Raw genomic sequence first — 16,078 nt, forward strand, 5'->3', positions numbered from 1 at the left:
TTTCTCTTTTTGTACTATTTGAATAATTTATATATACACATACACGCATACTGTAATTTAGTTTTATTATGTATTGCAGTGTACTGCTGCCGTATAACGGATTTCACAACGTATACCACTGATACTAATTCGCATTCTAATTTCACCTACTTCTAATATAATTATGTGCTTTACATTTATTTTTTATAACCATTTTAGTATTTTTAATATACCTAACTTTAAAGGATGTTTAAAAATTGTTGAAAAGCGTGTACAGCATCTGACAGCTAACAGGTGGTCAAGCTGTCATGACATTTGGTTGAAGGGCCTCAATATATTCCATTTTGATGCTTTCTCATAGCTCAGGGCCTACTCCATGTCACTTCATATCTGTTGGGTGCACTAGGTCAACTCAGTCAGCCCCATGTATCTGGTAAAATGGAGGTGCCCGTATACTGTAACTTAAAATCAGCAAGTACAGGTGAACAGCTGGTTCTGAGGTTCTTGGTATTTGCTTCCTGACACCAATCAGCAAGGAGCTACAATTAGAACATAGAACAGGTCAGCACAGTTGTTTTGTAGACCTCTTAACCCACTCCAACATCAATCTAATTCTTCCCTCCCACAAAGTCCTCCATTCATCTTTCAACCATGTGACTGTCTAAGGGTCTTCCTAAAGTATCCACCTCTGCCACCGCGCCTGGCAATGCGTTTCTTGCACTTCCCATTCTCTATGTATATATAAAAAAAACTCTCTTCATTGACTGTTCAATAAAACAATGTATGTTTCAATATACATCAAATACAAACATTGTGCTTTTTAAAAAATATATAGATACTGCATCAAAGTTCAAAGTAAATTTTACTATCAAAATACATATATATCACCATATACAACCCTGAGATTCATTTTTTGTAGGCATACTCAACAAATCTACAGAATAGTAACTAGAAAAGGGATCAATGAAAGATCAATCAGAATGCAGAAGACAACAAACTGCATATGCAAATATAAATAGCAATAGATAACTAGAATATGAGGTGAAAAGTCCTTGAAAGTGAGATCAATGCTTGTGGGAATATTTCAATGATGGGATGGGGCAAGTGAGTTGAGTGAAGTTATCCCCTTCGTTCAAGAGCCTGATGGTTGAGGGGTAGTAACTGTTCCTGAACCGGTGGTACAAGTCCTGAGGTCCTTGTGCCTTCCTGATGGCAGCAGCAAAAGGAGAGCATGACCTGGGTGGTGGGGGTCGTTGATGGACTGTTTTTCTGCAATAGTGTTTCACGTAGAAAGATTCAGAATTTTCTGATATTTTGCTTAGCAAAATTTTTTTTTGTCTTACACAGGCTGTGCCTCCAGACATGGCAGGTTACCCTCATATTCGCTATATTTCCTCAAGGATTCCAGGCTTCAGAGCCACCTATGAGGTTGGTATTGCCAGGATAAAGCGCATTAATCTAAAGTTGTGTGATAATATATTTAAATATGAGCATCTAATTCTTTAATGTGTATGAGAAAATATTTTCTTATTCGTAGGATTTACTACATTTAGAAGAACGACTGGGTAATGTTAATCGAGGTGCCTCACAGGGTACAATTGAGCGATGTACGTACCCACATAAATATAAAAAGGTAAAATCTAGTTTAATTTTATTCTTCAATTTGTATTATAGAAATTTTCTTTATATTCACCGCATAAATTGTAACATTAAACAAACAATTTGAAATTTGTACTGTTTATGCTTTATGTGATTTCTACAATTAAACCATCTGACAATTTAAATTTGTGGTAACAAGGTGATAACTGACTTACAGAGGAAACTGCAGTATAAACAGGAAGAGGAGGATGGAATAGAGGATGACACAGAGGAGAAATGTACAATCTGTCTCTCTATCCTAGAAGAAGGAGAAGATGTTAGGTAAGATATCTTTGTAATGCAAATTCTCTCTTTGGATAAATCCAAACAAATGTTTGTAAGAATTCGAATAGTTTGCAATACACTTTTATTGATGATTTAAAACAATCAACTGACAAATAGATACAAAAGGAGAACTTTGTCCAATCAATGAATTGTCTTGTGTGAATTGGACCTTTACTGGCACTGTACCTTGTGATATCAGTGGTGTCCTCTCTACACATCTTGGATCTTGATTTAAATTAAAATATATTTGTAATTGACTACTTTATAAACTGCATGCCTGTGATGTCATAGAGCCTTGTCTTGTTTTAAGGAAATATGGTGCTTGCTAAACCATGGAAATGTCAGTGTCAACATTTTTTTGTCTGCTTTTGATTAAATTTTTCTGCTTTTTCTCATTTCTGGGAAACTAATATGTCAATTTGAATAATATACATTCTTTAAATTAATTATTATTTGTAAATTATTCTGTTTATACCATCACACTGATTCTTAATATCCAAATTCCTTACTAAAAATGATCAAATAACTTGATAGAAAATTATTGCAAGCCTTATTTTAAGTAATAGAAAAACTGTTCAATCTATAGCAATAGGGTAGTTAAGTATAGTTAAAGCTGTTGTCTCTGGATTATACCTGGATCCAATATTAAATTAGTATTTTCACAAATTGAGCAAGGTTCTTTATTTTAATGTATCTTATTTGCGCAAAGTATATTTTGAATGCCAATTTAATTACTATGGATATCTCTAATTATTTATTTTCCCTATTTGCACCAGGCGTCTACCCTGCATGCACCTCTTTCATCAAGTGTGTGTGGACCAGTGGCTGACTACCAACAAGAAATGCCCCATTTGCAGAGTGGACATTGAAGCTCAGCTGTCTGCAGATAGTTGACATCTCATTAACTCTTCTCAGTACTGCAGTCAACCAAAGATGGCATGAATAACCTGCGCAGATTCAAAAGCATTGAACCTAGAGTGCGGCTAAGCCACATAGTACAATTTATGCTAGGCCTACAATGATATTTCAGTATAGAGTTTAAATTTTAATGTATTTATGAAGCTTTTTTATGTGGCTTTTTATGTTTTTCCAGGTCATTTTATTTTGCATGGTTCCTTGGATTGCATTTCTTTGCACATAACGGGCTTTGTGTCCTCAGACTTGCAGGCAAGATTAGCTGCTCTAGATAGAAACAAAGTCATTTTCATGATGCCTTGCTTTACTGGAATAGAATAAGTCATCAGTCTCTAACCCTGGACTTTAATTTAAACATTTATACTAGATTGTGTATATAGATTGTGATCTGTTCATTAAGGAGGAATATCAAGACATTCCGTGATTAGGAAAACACTGCTGTATTGTAGAAATTCATCAAACAGCAATCAGTTGATGGGATCCTATCCCAACCAATTGCCATTGCAAGAAATATGTATTCCAACCATACAAACTCTTTAAGTTTTTGATAAAAAATCATTCTTGTTTGGCACAATGATAAATGTAATTTTTAAGAATGTCAATATTCTATGAGACTAACAGGCTCACAAATTTAATTTGTATCATTCATTCTGATTTATTTTGGTTTCCTTTTTTTTTACAATTTTAGCTGTTTGGCTGCCATTAAACAGCTCTAACAAACACTAATGTTAAGTAAATTAGCTGTATTGCGTATACTTGCACATCTGATGATTTGTAATGGTGAGCTAGTCAGATTGTAGAACAAGGTTCCAGATGAAGTCACCAATGAGCACACCTAGGTAATGAATTTGAAGACATATTTCAGAATAATGGTTGTTAAAGATTCAGGTGAAATGTTGGAATGCAGTACTAATGGCAGGTATCCATGCATTCTCAGATTTGTAAAGGTCCCTGGATGCATTTTTCAGGGTGACTTAGTTTTAAAGTTAATAAAGATAGTTAACTCCATGTGTGTTTGTACTTCTCTTCATATCAAAGGGTTTATACAGCCCTATTAGAATGATTAACAATGGTATTTCATAGTACTGGGTTAAGCCATTGTATTCCCAGAGTATAAAATCAAGGCCATAATGATACATCAACCATAGTAGTCAATAAAAAGTAAAATGTATAAAATACATGAAATAAATGGAGGTTTGAATCACTCGTGCTAGTTCCTCCAAGGTAAAAGTTCATTAACTTTAACCATGCTTACATCAATGAGCTTACTCTTTGAAGCCGCTATCTAGAAATGGTCAGTTCCTTCAGTGAGAGGACAAGGGAGAAAAGTAAATTAATAAACTGGGAAATTCTTCCTTCTCTGAAGGTGAGGAATATTCCCATTTTAATTTTGAATTGAAATATTGTATTATCATCAAAAAAGTAATCCTCAGCACTAAGATTTTGAGCAGATTTCCATCCCTGAAGAAAATTTGCATTGCAACAATTTTGCAAATAGTTGAAATGCACACAATGCTTAAGGCTATGTAATCCCACCGCTCATATTCCCTTCAAATGTCAAAATAAATACATTGGGGGTGTCTGAGGTAAGTTTTTCACACAGAAGGTGGTGTGTGGAATGCACTGCCAGCAACAGTGGTACAGAGGAGATGCCAGAGGTAAGTTTTTCACACAGTGGTGAGTGCACTGCCGGAGATGATGGGGGAGGCAGATACAATAGGGTCTTTTAAGAGACTCTTGGATAGGTATATGGAACTTCGAAAAATAGAGGGCTATGTGGTAGGGAAAATCTGGGCAAATTCTCGAGTAGGTTACATGGTCGGCACAACATTGTGGGCCGAAGGGCCTGTAATGTGCTGTGGATTTCTATGTTCTATGAAGGACAGAATTTTCTAAGTAAAGCATTCTGAAGAATATCCAGAGGATCTTGGATGTCTACATGTATAAGTCTATGAAGATGACAGAATATTGAAGGCACAATGAGTACAGATGCAGGACCTTGGGTTTTATCATATTGGCAGGAGTGAGATCATATTGAATCCTTAAGAATAAGGGCAATTCATTAGGATGTTCTAGGAATGAGGGATTTCAACCACAAGGTTGCATTGGGTGAGTTGGGATTCTCTTGATGGAACACAAGGTTGAGAGGAGATTTGAATGAGCTGTATCATGGAACGGGACAGTAAATAAACAGATGGTTTTTCGAAGTATTCTTGCCAATATCTGTCCCTCAGGCAATATTGAGAAAATCTGCAGATGCTGGAAAGTCAAGTCAAATTTATTTATAAAGCATATTTAAAAACAACCCATGCAACACACATCAAAGTTGCTGGTGAACGCAGCAGGCCAGGCAGCATCTATAGGAAGAGGTACAGTTGACGTTTCAGGCCGAGACCCTTTGTCAGGACTAACTGAAGGAAGAGTTAGTAAGAGATCTCTTAGTTAGTAATCTCTTACTAACTCTTCCTTCAGTTAGTCCTGACGAAGGGTCTCGGCCTGAAACGTCGAATGTACCTCTTACTAGAGATGCTGCCTGGCCTGCTGCGTTCACCAGCAACTTTGATGCGTGTTGCTTGAATTTCCAGCATCTGCAGAATTCCTGTTGTTTGTGTTTTTAAAAACAACCCATGTTGACCAAAGTGCTGTACAAACCATAACAGGTAGCTAAAATCATAAATACAAGAAACACAGATATAAACAACAAGGCACAGCTTATAGGCACAAAATAAACAACACATGAGCCTAGGCACAAGCCAAAAATCAGCCTCATCAGGAAGATTCAAACACTCGTGAATAAAAGTAAGTTTTGAGCCTGGACTTAAAAGAGTCAATGGAAGGAGCAGATCTGATAGGAAAGGGAATGCTGTTCCACAGTCTAGGGGCTACAACAGCAAAGGTGTGGTCACCCCTGAACTTAAGTTTAGATCGCGGGACAGCCAGGAGCCCCAAGTCAGCCGACCTGAGGGACCTGGAAGTAGAATAAGGGGTTAGAAGGTCTGTGATATAGGAGGGGGCCAGCCCATTTAGGGCTTTATAAACAAACAGAAGAACCTTAAAATCAATTCTAAACCGTACTGGTAGCCAGTGGAGGGAGGCCAGGATAGAAGTGATATGGTCCCTCTTCTGGGCACCTGCCAGGAGCCTGGCTGCGGCGTTCTGGACCAATTGCAGGTGGGACAGGGAGGACTGAGTAATCCCGGTATACAGGGAGTTGGAGTAGTCCAGATGGGAGGATATAAGGGCGGGGATGACTTTCTCGAGATATTTGAAAGAGAGAAACGACTTGATTTTAGCAATAGTACGAAGTTGGAAAGAACTGGCTTTTACTACTGCATTAACTTGCTTGTCAAACTTAAAGGCAGAATCAAATATCACACCAAGGTTTTTGACATGGGGTTTGACAAGGGTGGACAGGTTACCAAGACTGTTGGTGATCACTTTGATGGAGTCGGGGGGCCAAATAGGACAACTTCAGACTTGCCTTCATTCAGCTGTAGGAAGTTTTGTGCCGTTCAACACTTTATGTCCTCAAGGCAATTCATGACGCTGACTAGATTTGACTGGTCATTTGGTTTCAAGGGGAGATAAAGCTGTGTGCGTCAGCATAACAATGGAAGGAAATGTCATGTTTTTTGAATGATTTGGCTAAGGGGAAGCATGTGTATAGAAAAAAGAAATCCAAACCAACACAATATGTTGGAGGAACTCAGCAGGGCAGGTAGCATCTATGGAAAAGAGTAACCAGTGGATGTTTTGGGCAGGGACCCTTCATCAGGACTGGAAAAAATGGATAAGAAGGTGGGAGGAGGGGAGGAAAAAGTACAAGGTGGTAGGAGACTGGTGAAACTGCAAGAGGCGAAGGGATGAAGTAAAGAGCTGGAAAGTTGATAGGTGAAAGAGTTGAAGGATAGGGAAGGGGGAATCTGATAGAGGGTAGAAGGCATGAAAAAATGGGGAGGGGCACCAGAGGGAGGTGACAGGCAGGTAAGGAGATAAGATGAGAACGGGAAATGGGAGTAGTAAAGGTGGGGGTGGGGATTATTGCTGGAAATCTGAGAAATCAATGTTCATGCCATCAGGTTTGGAAGCTACCCAGATAGAAAATAATTTGTTGTTGCTCCTCCAACCTGAGTGTGGCTTCATCGCAGCAGTAGAGGCCATAGACTGGCATGTTAGAATGGGAAGAATTCAAAAGGATTCCCACCAGGAGATGCTTTTCCTGACGGACGGAGCATAGGTGCTCAGTGAAGCAGTCTCCCAATCTATTTTGGGTCTCACCAATATAAAGGAGGCCACATCACTCTCACTTATCTCCTTATGTGTCCATCACCTCCTTCTGGCATACCTCCTCCTTTCTTCCACGGTCTTCTACCCTCTCCTATCAGATTCCCCCTTCGCCAGCCCTTTATCACTTTCACCAATAAACTTCCCAGCTCTTTACTTCACCCCTCCCCCTCTCCTGGTTTCAGCCATCACCTGCCACCTTGTATTTCTTCCTCCCCTTCCCCCACCTTCTTGCTCTTAACTCCTCATCCCTTTTTCCAGTCCTGACGAAGGGTCCTGACCTGAAACATCAACTGTTTACTCTTTTCCATATGTGCTGCCTGGTGTGCTGAGTTTCTCTGGCATTTTGTGAGTATTTATATATCATCTAATCAATTATCTCACTTCCTTTCCTTGGAACATGCCATGCACAGATAAGTTACCGATTTTCTATGATTATGAAGTACACTGGCATGCCTTGAAAGACCATAACGTTGCCAATTAATACTATTTAACAATACATCAAATGATTACCACCATGATACTGGATTGGCATGAGAACAGCTTCCAAATACTGGCTGCCATAGTCATCTCATGTTTTGGTTACTAGCCATTTTAACTCTTTGCATTCCCACACTGACATGTCCTCAACCACCTCTAGTATCAGAATCAGGCCAAAGCCAAATAGAGGAATGGCATCTTATATTCCACTTGAGTTGTCAACCCAATGGCATGACCTCCGAATTCTCTTCAGTTACCTGTTGTTTTTCCCTCTGTCCATTTCTCCCTCCTGATCTAGCCAGATCTTCCTACACAACCTTCTTTCCAACTCTCAACCCCCCACCCTATTTGGAGTACATCTGCTTTCACCTATGTGCTACTCCCACTGGGTCCCCCTCCACCTCCCTTATTTGGTTCAGTGCTCCACCTTCTTCCCTAACAGATTCCATCATTTACAGCCCTTTGACCTACCAGCTTCTGTTGTCACCTCCACCCTTCCCTCTGTTCCTCTACACTGCCAAGAAATCTACCATTAATCCTGTATTTCACCTTCAAATTCAACCTTCAAAAGTGAATCATTTTCCATTTTTCCAGGTTGAATTCCATCTGCCACTTCTCAGCCCAGCTCTGCATCTTGTCAATATCCTGTTGTAACTTATGACAATGATCATGGTCATAGTCATATTCAAAGTCATACTTTATTGATCCCAGGGGGAATTGGTTTTCGTTACAGCTGCACTATAAATAATTAACTAGTAATAAAACCATAAATAATTAAATAGTAATATGTAAATTATGCCAGGAAATAAGTCCAGGACCAGCCTATTGTCTCAGGGTGTCTGACCCTCCAAGGGAGGAGTTGTAAAGTTTGATGGCCACAGGCAGGAATGACTTCCTATGACGCTCTGTGTTGCATCTCGGTGGAATGAGGCTCTGGCTGAATGTACTCCTGTGCCCAACCAGTACATTATGTAGTGGATGGGAGACATTGACCAAGATGGCATGCAACTTGGACAGCATCCTCTTTTCAGACACCACCGTCAGAGAGTCCAGTTCCATCCCCACCACATCACTGGCCTTTCGAATGAGTTTGTTGATTCTGTTGGTGTCTGCTACCCTCAGCCTGCTGCCCCAGCACACAACAGCAAACATGATAGCACTGGCCACCACAGACTCGTAGAACATCCTCAGCATCGTCCGGCAGATGTTAAAGGACCTCAGTCTCCTCAGGAAATAGAGATGGCTCTGACCCTTCTTGTAGACAGCCTCAGTGTTCTTTGACCAGTCCAGTTTATTGTCAATTTGTATCCCCAGGTATTTGTAATCCTCCACCATGTCCACACTGACCCCCTGGATGGAAACAGGGGTCACCAGTACCTTAGCTCTCCTCAGGTCCACCACCTGCTCCTTAGTCTTTTTCACATTAAGCTGCAGATAATTCTGCTCACACCATGTGACGAAGTTTCCTACCGTAGCCCTGTACTCAGCCTCATCTCCCTTGCTGATGCATCCATCTATGGCAGAGTCATCAGAAAACTTCTGAAGATGACAATACTCTGTGCAGTAGTTGAAGTCCAAGGTGTAAATGGTGAAGAGAAAGGGAGACAAGACAGGCCCCTGTGGAGCCCCAGTGCTGCTGATCACTCTGTCAGACACACAGTGTTGCAAGCACACGTACTGTGGTCTGCCAATCAGGTAATCAAGAATCCATGACACCAGGAAAGCATCCACCTGCATCGCTGTCAGCTTCTCCCCCAGCAGAGCAGGGCGGATGGGGTTGAATGCACTGGAGAAGTCAAAAAACATGACCCTCACAGTGCTCGCTGGCTTGTCCAGGTGAGTGTAGACACAGTTCATTACTATCCATAACACCCAACCTTCGTGTCATCTGCAAACTTACCTGTCCTTCCTCTTACAGCATATTACTGTAATGTTACTGTGACAACACTACAGGCACCAATCAACAGACAAAATGTTAAAAAATTAATCAACAAAAAGTCATTCTATGTGATAAAGACAATGTCATGCCTTGTTTTTGTAATAATTACACTCAAATCACCTCGAGACAATTGTTATATGCAAGCTGATGATGAGGAAAAGATTAACCTTTCCTTTTGCTCACAACAAACTTCAGAATGCTGAGAGCATTGTATCATGACATTCAGCTCTCACCTGACTGAACGTAGAAATGAGATCTATGATTTCCCTGCTCCATACCCTCTGTTACTTGCTGTTTCCCAATCTGAACCATTCAATGATTCAAACCTCACATAAAGGAGTGAAGGTTTTGATAAATATTTGCAAATTGACCCCAAGGAGAAGGGGGGTGCATGTGTTTCTATTGCACCTTCCATGGGCAGGACCTCAAGCCATCTGAAATATTTCACAGACAGTGAAGGGTGATTATTGTTGTAGCAAATGTGCAGCCTCAAAATATAGGCCTGTATAATGGGGAGAATCACCCTGTGCTGCCCTGAAACAGCATTGGGGATCTCTTCCATCCTGTGAAGTAATTTACATTATAAGAGGGTCACTTGGCCCATGGAGTCTACATTGATCTTCAAGTATCCAATCTTACATGAACCCTTACCAAGCCCATTTTTATTTCCTACAAGCAAATCAACCGTCCCTTCATCTCATCCATCCACCCAGATTCTACTGTTCACCTACGCACAAGTGACAACCTACAGTGACCAATTAACCTATCTATACAATAGGGATCTATCAATACACTAATACCAATCAATGCACTGGGGACAATTTACAGTGCCCAATTAATCTAATACACAAATCTTTGTGATGCGAGAGGAAACCCACTGAGTTGCAGGAAGGACGTGTAGATGCCACAGAGACAGCATCCATCAGGATTAGACCCAGTTGGCTGGAGCTGTGAGACAGCAGCTCTGCCAGCCATGCCACCATCTGACCAAATATCTTAGCTGGGAGGTCGAATCTCTGACAATACGACAGCCCACCGTGCTGCAGGAGTGAGTGAGACCAGAACTTTGCTGCAGATTATGAGGTGGAACTTAAACCCGCAACCTTCTGCTTCAGAGGTGGCAGTCTAGCAACTGCACCAAGGCTGACTGCAGGATGATCAGGTGAGAAAAATTCAAAAAGGTCACATCAGCACAATTCCTTTGAGAAGAGGTGGCATGGTGAAGCTCTGGCGAGCCTGGTTCAATCCTAACATCTGCTGCCATCTACAATTTACATAGTCTTTCTGTGGTCACATGAGTTTCCTCACACATCTCAGAGATGTCTAATTTGGCAGGTTAATTGCCTGCTATAAATTGCTGTTGGTGTAGAGGTGAGTGGGAGTATCTGGAGGGAACTTGATGCAAGTCAGAATCAGGTTTAATCTCATTTACATTAGTGGTGAAATTTGTTTTGTGGCAGCAATGCAGAACAGACATAACAAATTACTGTAAGTTCCTATAAAAATAAATCATGAAAAATAGGAATAACAAGATAGCGTTCAAGGTTTGACGGAGTATTGGGAAATCTGTGGATAGGGAGGAAGCAGTTCCTAAAATGCTGAGATTGAGTCTTCAGGCTCCTGTACCACGTCTTTAATGATAGTAACAGAAGAGGGCATGTCCCAGATGCTAAGGATACTTAATGATGGATGCCACCACCTTGAGGCAGCATCTATGATTTCCTAAAATGATACTTTACCACTTCCTGCCTGTACCTTATGTACAGACACTCCTATGTGTGGCGTCACTTTATGGACATACAATCAATCTATGTACGTAAGCTATCTTATGTATTTATTATTGTGTTTTTACCTTTTGTATTTTGTGCTGCATTGGATCTGGAGTAACAATTACTTTGTTCTCCTTTACTAAAAATTACACTAAGTAATCTGGAATTTTGAGTCTTTTGAAGATGTCCTCAGTGGTGGTGAGGCTTGTGCCTGTGATGCTCGCTCAGTCTGTAACCCTCTGCTGCCTCTTACGATCCTGTGCACCGGCGCCTCCATATCAGATGCTCTCCACTGTACATCTGTAGAAATCTGCTGGAGTCTTCGATGACATACCAAATCTCCTCAAACTCCTAAGGGCTACTATCACTATGTCGACTCAGGCCTAGAGGGCTGGCGTCGTGCACGACGACAGACTCTCCTCTTCCCCCTCTCCCTCATCAGTGTGTTGAGTTCATCTACATTAGCCGCACCGCTGTCCTCTAGGGGCGTTTTGACCATAGTTTTGGGAGGGCGCCCAGGGTTCATCCTCCCATATGATGACTAGGCTGGCAGGTAGCTTGGGGTGGTGTAGACAGTGCCCCGCTAGTTGCAGCCTTCTCGCCTCGATTTTAGTGATGAGCATTGGTAGGTCGTTATAGAGCTCGACCTTCGTCACGTGCTGTTGCCAACTCACAACAACAGTTTTGTTGTGCAAATGGAGTGCAATGTCAGGAAGTGTGTGGTCATACATTTTGTAGAAGGAGTAAAAGCAGAGGCCATCTAATAAATGGCGAGAAAATTCAAAATTCCGAGATGCAAAGTGATTTGAGAGTCCTCGCACAAGATTCCCGAAAGGTTCATTTGCAGGTGGAATTGGTGGTGAAGAAGGCTAATACAATGTTAACACTCATTTCAAGAGGACTAGAATATAAAAGCACTTTGTAGAGACCTGTTTTCACCTTGACACGAAAGAGTCTTTTTCTGTTCATCGCTGTTTTTAAAAAAAGCCAAATTAAATCCATTGTGATTCAATGTTGTAAAATAATAAAACATGAGAACTTCCAAGGGGGATGAATAGTTTTTACAGGCACTGTAAATCCTTGATCACTCCTTGTTTGTAAACCTCTGCTCCATTTCCAACCCCTTTTCCTCAAATATGTCACTTCTCAAATATGCACCCAATTTTCCCAGATATTGTTTGACTTCCTCCAACCAAGTTCCTGATGCTGCAACTTTACCTATATGACTTAGCAAAATCTCTGGTGACACCCTTGGGTCAGGGGTGGCGAACCGATGGCACGTACTAAAATTTTGTTGGCATACAGCATGCTGTGCCACCCCTCGATTCTTTAAGCACCACCCATAATTTCCTTGGAGCTACGGAGGATGAGAGGTGATGTGATAGAGGTGTGTAAGATGATGAGAGGCATTGATCGTGTGGATAGTCAGAGGCTTTTCCCCAGGGCTGAAATGGCTAACGCGAGAGTGCATAGTTTTAAAGTGCTTGGAAGCAGGTACTGAGGAGATGTCAGGGGTAAGTTTTTTTACGCAGAGAGTGGTAAGTGCGTGGAATGTGTTGCCAGCGACGGTGGTGGAGGCAGAGTCGATCGGGTCTTTTAAGAGACTCCTGGACAGGTGCATGGAGCTCAGAAAAATAGAGGGCTATGGGTAACACTAGGTAATTTCTAAGATAAGGACATGTTCAGCACAGCGTTGTGGGCCAGAAGGCCTGTATTGCGCTGTAGGTTTTCTAGGTTTCTATAATAAAGAACAAACAAAATGATTATGTTTAAGGCTAAGTAAAGCAGCAAATGTTTTTTCACAACTCGAGCAGTGGGATGTTTTCACAGGAAATGTCTCAAGCCTGCTTGCGCCAGCTAGACTGTTGCAAGGGCAGTTACTTTCAATGATACATTTTGAAATCCTCGCAGGCCTGGTGTACACGTCAGTGTTTGGATAGTTAATGGTTGGGGTAGTTGACCTCAGCTTCATTCTGCTTATGTTTTTTTCTTGCATCGTCTATGGGCTCTGGATATTCGGCGATAACAGGAAATACTGTACGTAGTTCAGCACCTCTGTGATTATTTATTTTTTGCAATAAATATTTTATGTCTGGAAAACTTATTTAAGTTTATCAGGGAGATATTTTTAAATTGTTTACTCTTTCAGCTTGTTCAGAATGTTGCTTGTTCACCAGCAAAGAAACAGAAACATTCAAATGAAGAAAGAAATGGCAGAGATTTTCCGGAGTAAAACAATGAAAGCATGTAAATAAAGAAACAAGACTCATCCTTTTGCCTTTTAAAAAAGATCCATAATTTTTTATACTAATTTATGTATCAATGATGATCTCTGCTCAAAATTACCGTGGCACATGAGAGAAAGTTTTAGAAGATTATCGCCAAATTGGGCACACACCCTCAAAATGGTTTGTCATTTGTGCCTTATGTGGTTGTGGCAGGGTATATCTCATTGAGTCACAGAGTGAGACAGTGCTGAAGACAGCATGAGTGAACAATTAGTACCAGAGAAATCATTTGGATCTGTTGTGTACCGTTCACCTGGGTCTTCTAATATACAGTAAGAAACTACAACAAATTCACTTACAAGGGAACCTACTCCACACATTATCGTCTGGAAAATAGCTTAAATCTTACTAAACCACTTTTATACATTTTACAGAGAACAGTAATTAAGCTGTTTCATTCCATAACATTCCTCAGTTATCTGCATAGAATAATGAGTATAACAGAATCAATGAAAGACTGCACCAATTTGGGCATTCAACCAGTGTGCAAAAGACAACAAACTGCAAATATAAAAAGAAAGAAATAATAAAATAAATTAGCAATAAATATCGAGAACACGAGATGGAGAGTCTTTGGTTGTGGGAATATTTCAATGATGGAGCAAGTGAAGTTGAGTGAAGTTATCCCCTTTGGTTCAAGAGCCTGAATGGTTGAGGGGTAGTAACTGTTTCTGAAGCTGCTGGTGTGAGTTCTGAGGCTCCTGTGCCTCCTTCCTGAAGGCAGCAGTGAGAAGAGAGCATGGGTGGTGGGGGTCCTGGAAATGGATGTCACCTTCTGGTGACAGCATTTCATATAGATGTGCTCCATGGTGGGGAGGGTTTTACCCATGATAAACTGGGCCATATCCACTACCTTTAGCAAGATATTCAGTTCAAAGGCATTGGTGTTTCCATACCGGCTGTGATGCAACCAGTCAAAATACTTTCCACCACACATCTATAGAACTTTGTCAAAGTTTTAGATGTCATGCCATATCTTCGCAAACTCCTTAGGAAGTAGAGACACTGTGTGTTTTGTTTTTAATTGCACTTACATGCTAGGCCCAGAACAAGTCTTCGGAAGACTTTTTGCATATCTATTTGCATATCCAAACTTCTCTTTAATGCTGAAATCAAACTCACATCCATCACTTCCGCTGACAGCTCATTCCACATTCTCACTAAAGGTTTCAAAGGTATATTTATTGTCAGAGAAATGTATACATATGCATCCTGAAATACTTTTTCTTCGCAGCCATCCATGAAAACAGAGGAATGCCCCAAAGAATGAATGACAGTTAAATGTTAGAATCCGAAGCCCCCTCAGCTCCCCCGTCTCCTGCGTAAGCAGCAGCAAAATGACGATCTCCCCTCCTCCACCAGCAAAAAAAAGCATCGGCACCCACCACTGAGAACTCAAGTGTGCAGCAAAGCAACAAAAAGACACAAACTTGCAGTACCCCAAAGACTACTCATTCACCCGTTATTCGACATACTACAGGCTCTCTCTGTCTCCCTAAAAAGGGAGAAAGAGATGTCTCTGTTTCACAGCGAGAGGGGCGACATAACAAACAGATCCCTGATTTACAATCTTAAAAGTCCATTGCATCGCTTTTTCCAAGCTCTGTGTCCAAAGAACTCAGGTCTCTGGACACACAGCCAGCAGCCAGCTCACTGCTTTCGATCTTCCATCTCCCACGACACACCAGATTCCTGCAGATGCACCAACCTTCAGTCCGCCCGTCTCCGGAGCCACAAGATCCCGGAACTCTGAAGGCGAGCTAATCTCTGAGGTCGCATCCTTGGCTTATCAAATAACGGCCAGTCGTGAGACCCCGAGAGTGGGTTCCATTCCCGCAAGGAATCTAAGTCAGCGTGTAACTCCAGGTCATGGTCTTCAAAAGAACCCTGAAAAGGAAAGACAGAGATATTAGAGATAGAAATAGAGCTGTTTCCAAAGATGCAAGCAAAGGCATCGCTGTTAAGGGTCATTGTCTCCTCCTAAGCTCCACCCTCTGAGTAAAGAAGTTTCCCCTCATGTTCCCTTTAAACATTTCACCTTTAACCTTATGACCTCTAGTTCTAGTCTCACCCAACCTCAGTGGAAAAAGCTTGCTTACGTTTACTCTATCTATACCCCTCAAATTTTGTATACCTCTATTAAGTCTCTTCTCATTCTCCTATGCTATAGGGAGCAAAGTACTAACCTATTCAAACTGTCCCTATAACTCAGGTCCCCAAGTCCTGACAACATTCTTGCAAACTTTACAATATGTTGAAATTGGACTTAAAAAAGACCATGTACAAGATTGGAGCATAGTATGGAGAGGTGTGGTGAGGTATGTAATATGCCAGCATAGACTGAGGATTGGGTCAGACAGAAAACAGAGAACAGATATTAAACTAGATTGATTTTAGCTGAGGTAATCAAGTTTGCATCTTGAATGTTGTGAGAGTCTTTGCCACTACCATTTCTGCAGAAACATCATAGGCACATAGGTACAGACAATGCATACATAGAA

At 41.1% G+C, this 16,078-nt stretch overlaps 1 protein-coding gene across 2 annotated transcripts in view; it reads left to right on the top strand.

The window, feature by feature from the left end:
• The window catches only part of rnf111 (ring finger protein 111), a 155,711-nt gene extending 151,892 nt beyond the window's left edge, over positions 1-3,819 (top strand). The window contains exons 11-14 of one of the 2 annotated variants that reach the window (XM_063065752.1): positions 1,327-1,407; positions 1,517-1,612; positions 1,778-1,899; positions 2,679-3,819. In XM_063065752.1, coding sequence (XP_062921822.1) covers positions 1,327-1,407; positions 1,517-1,612; positions 1,778-1,899; positions 2,679-2,796 — 417 coding nt within the window. In that variant the 3' untranslated portion in view covers positions 2,797-3,819. The remainder of the gene's footprint in view (positions 1-1,326; positions 1,408-1,516; positions 1,613-1,777; positions 1,900-2,678) is intronic. The other variant, XM_063065753.1, reaches the window with a different exon arrangement.
• Positions 3,820-16,078: the final 12,259 nt, after the last annotated feature.

The sequence above is a fragment of the Mobula hypostoma genome, chromosome 13 (genome assembly GCF_963921235.1).
Source record: "Mobula hypostoma chromosome 13, sMobHyp1.1, whole genome shotgun sequence".
Taxonomy (NCBI): domain Eukaryota; kingdom Metazoa; phylum Chordata; class Chondrichthyes; order Myliobatiformes; family Myliobatidae; genus Mobula; species Mobula hypostoma.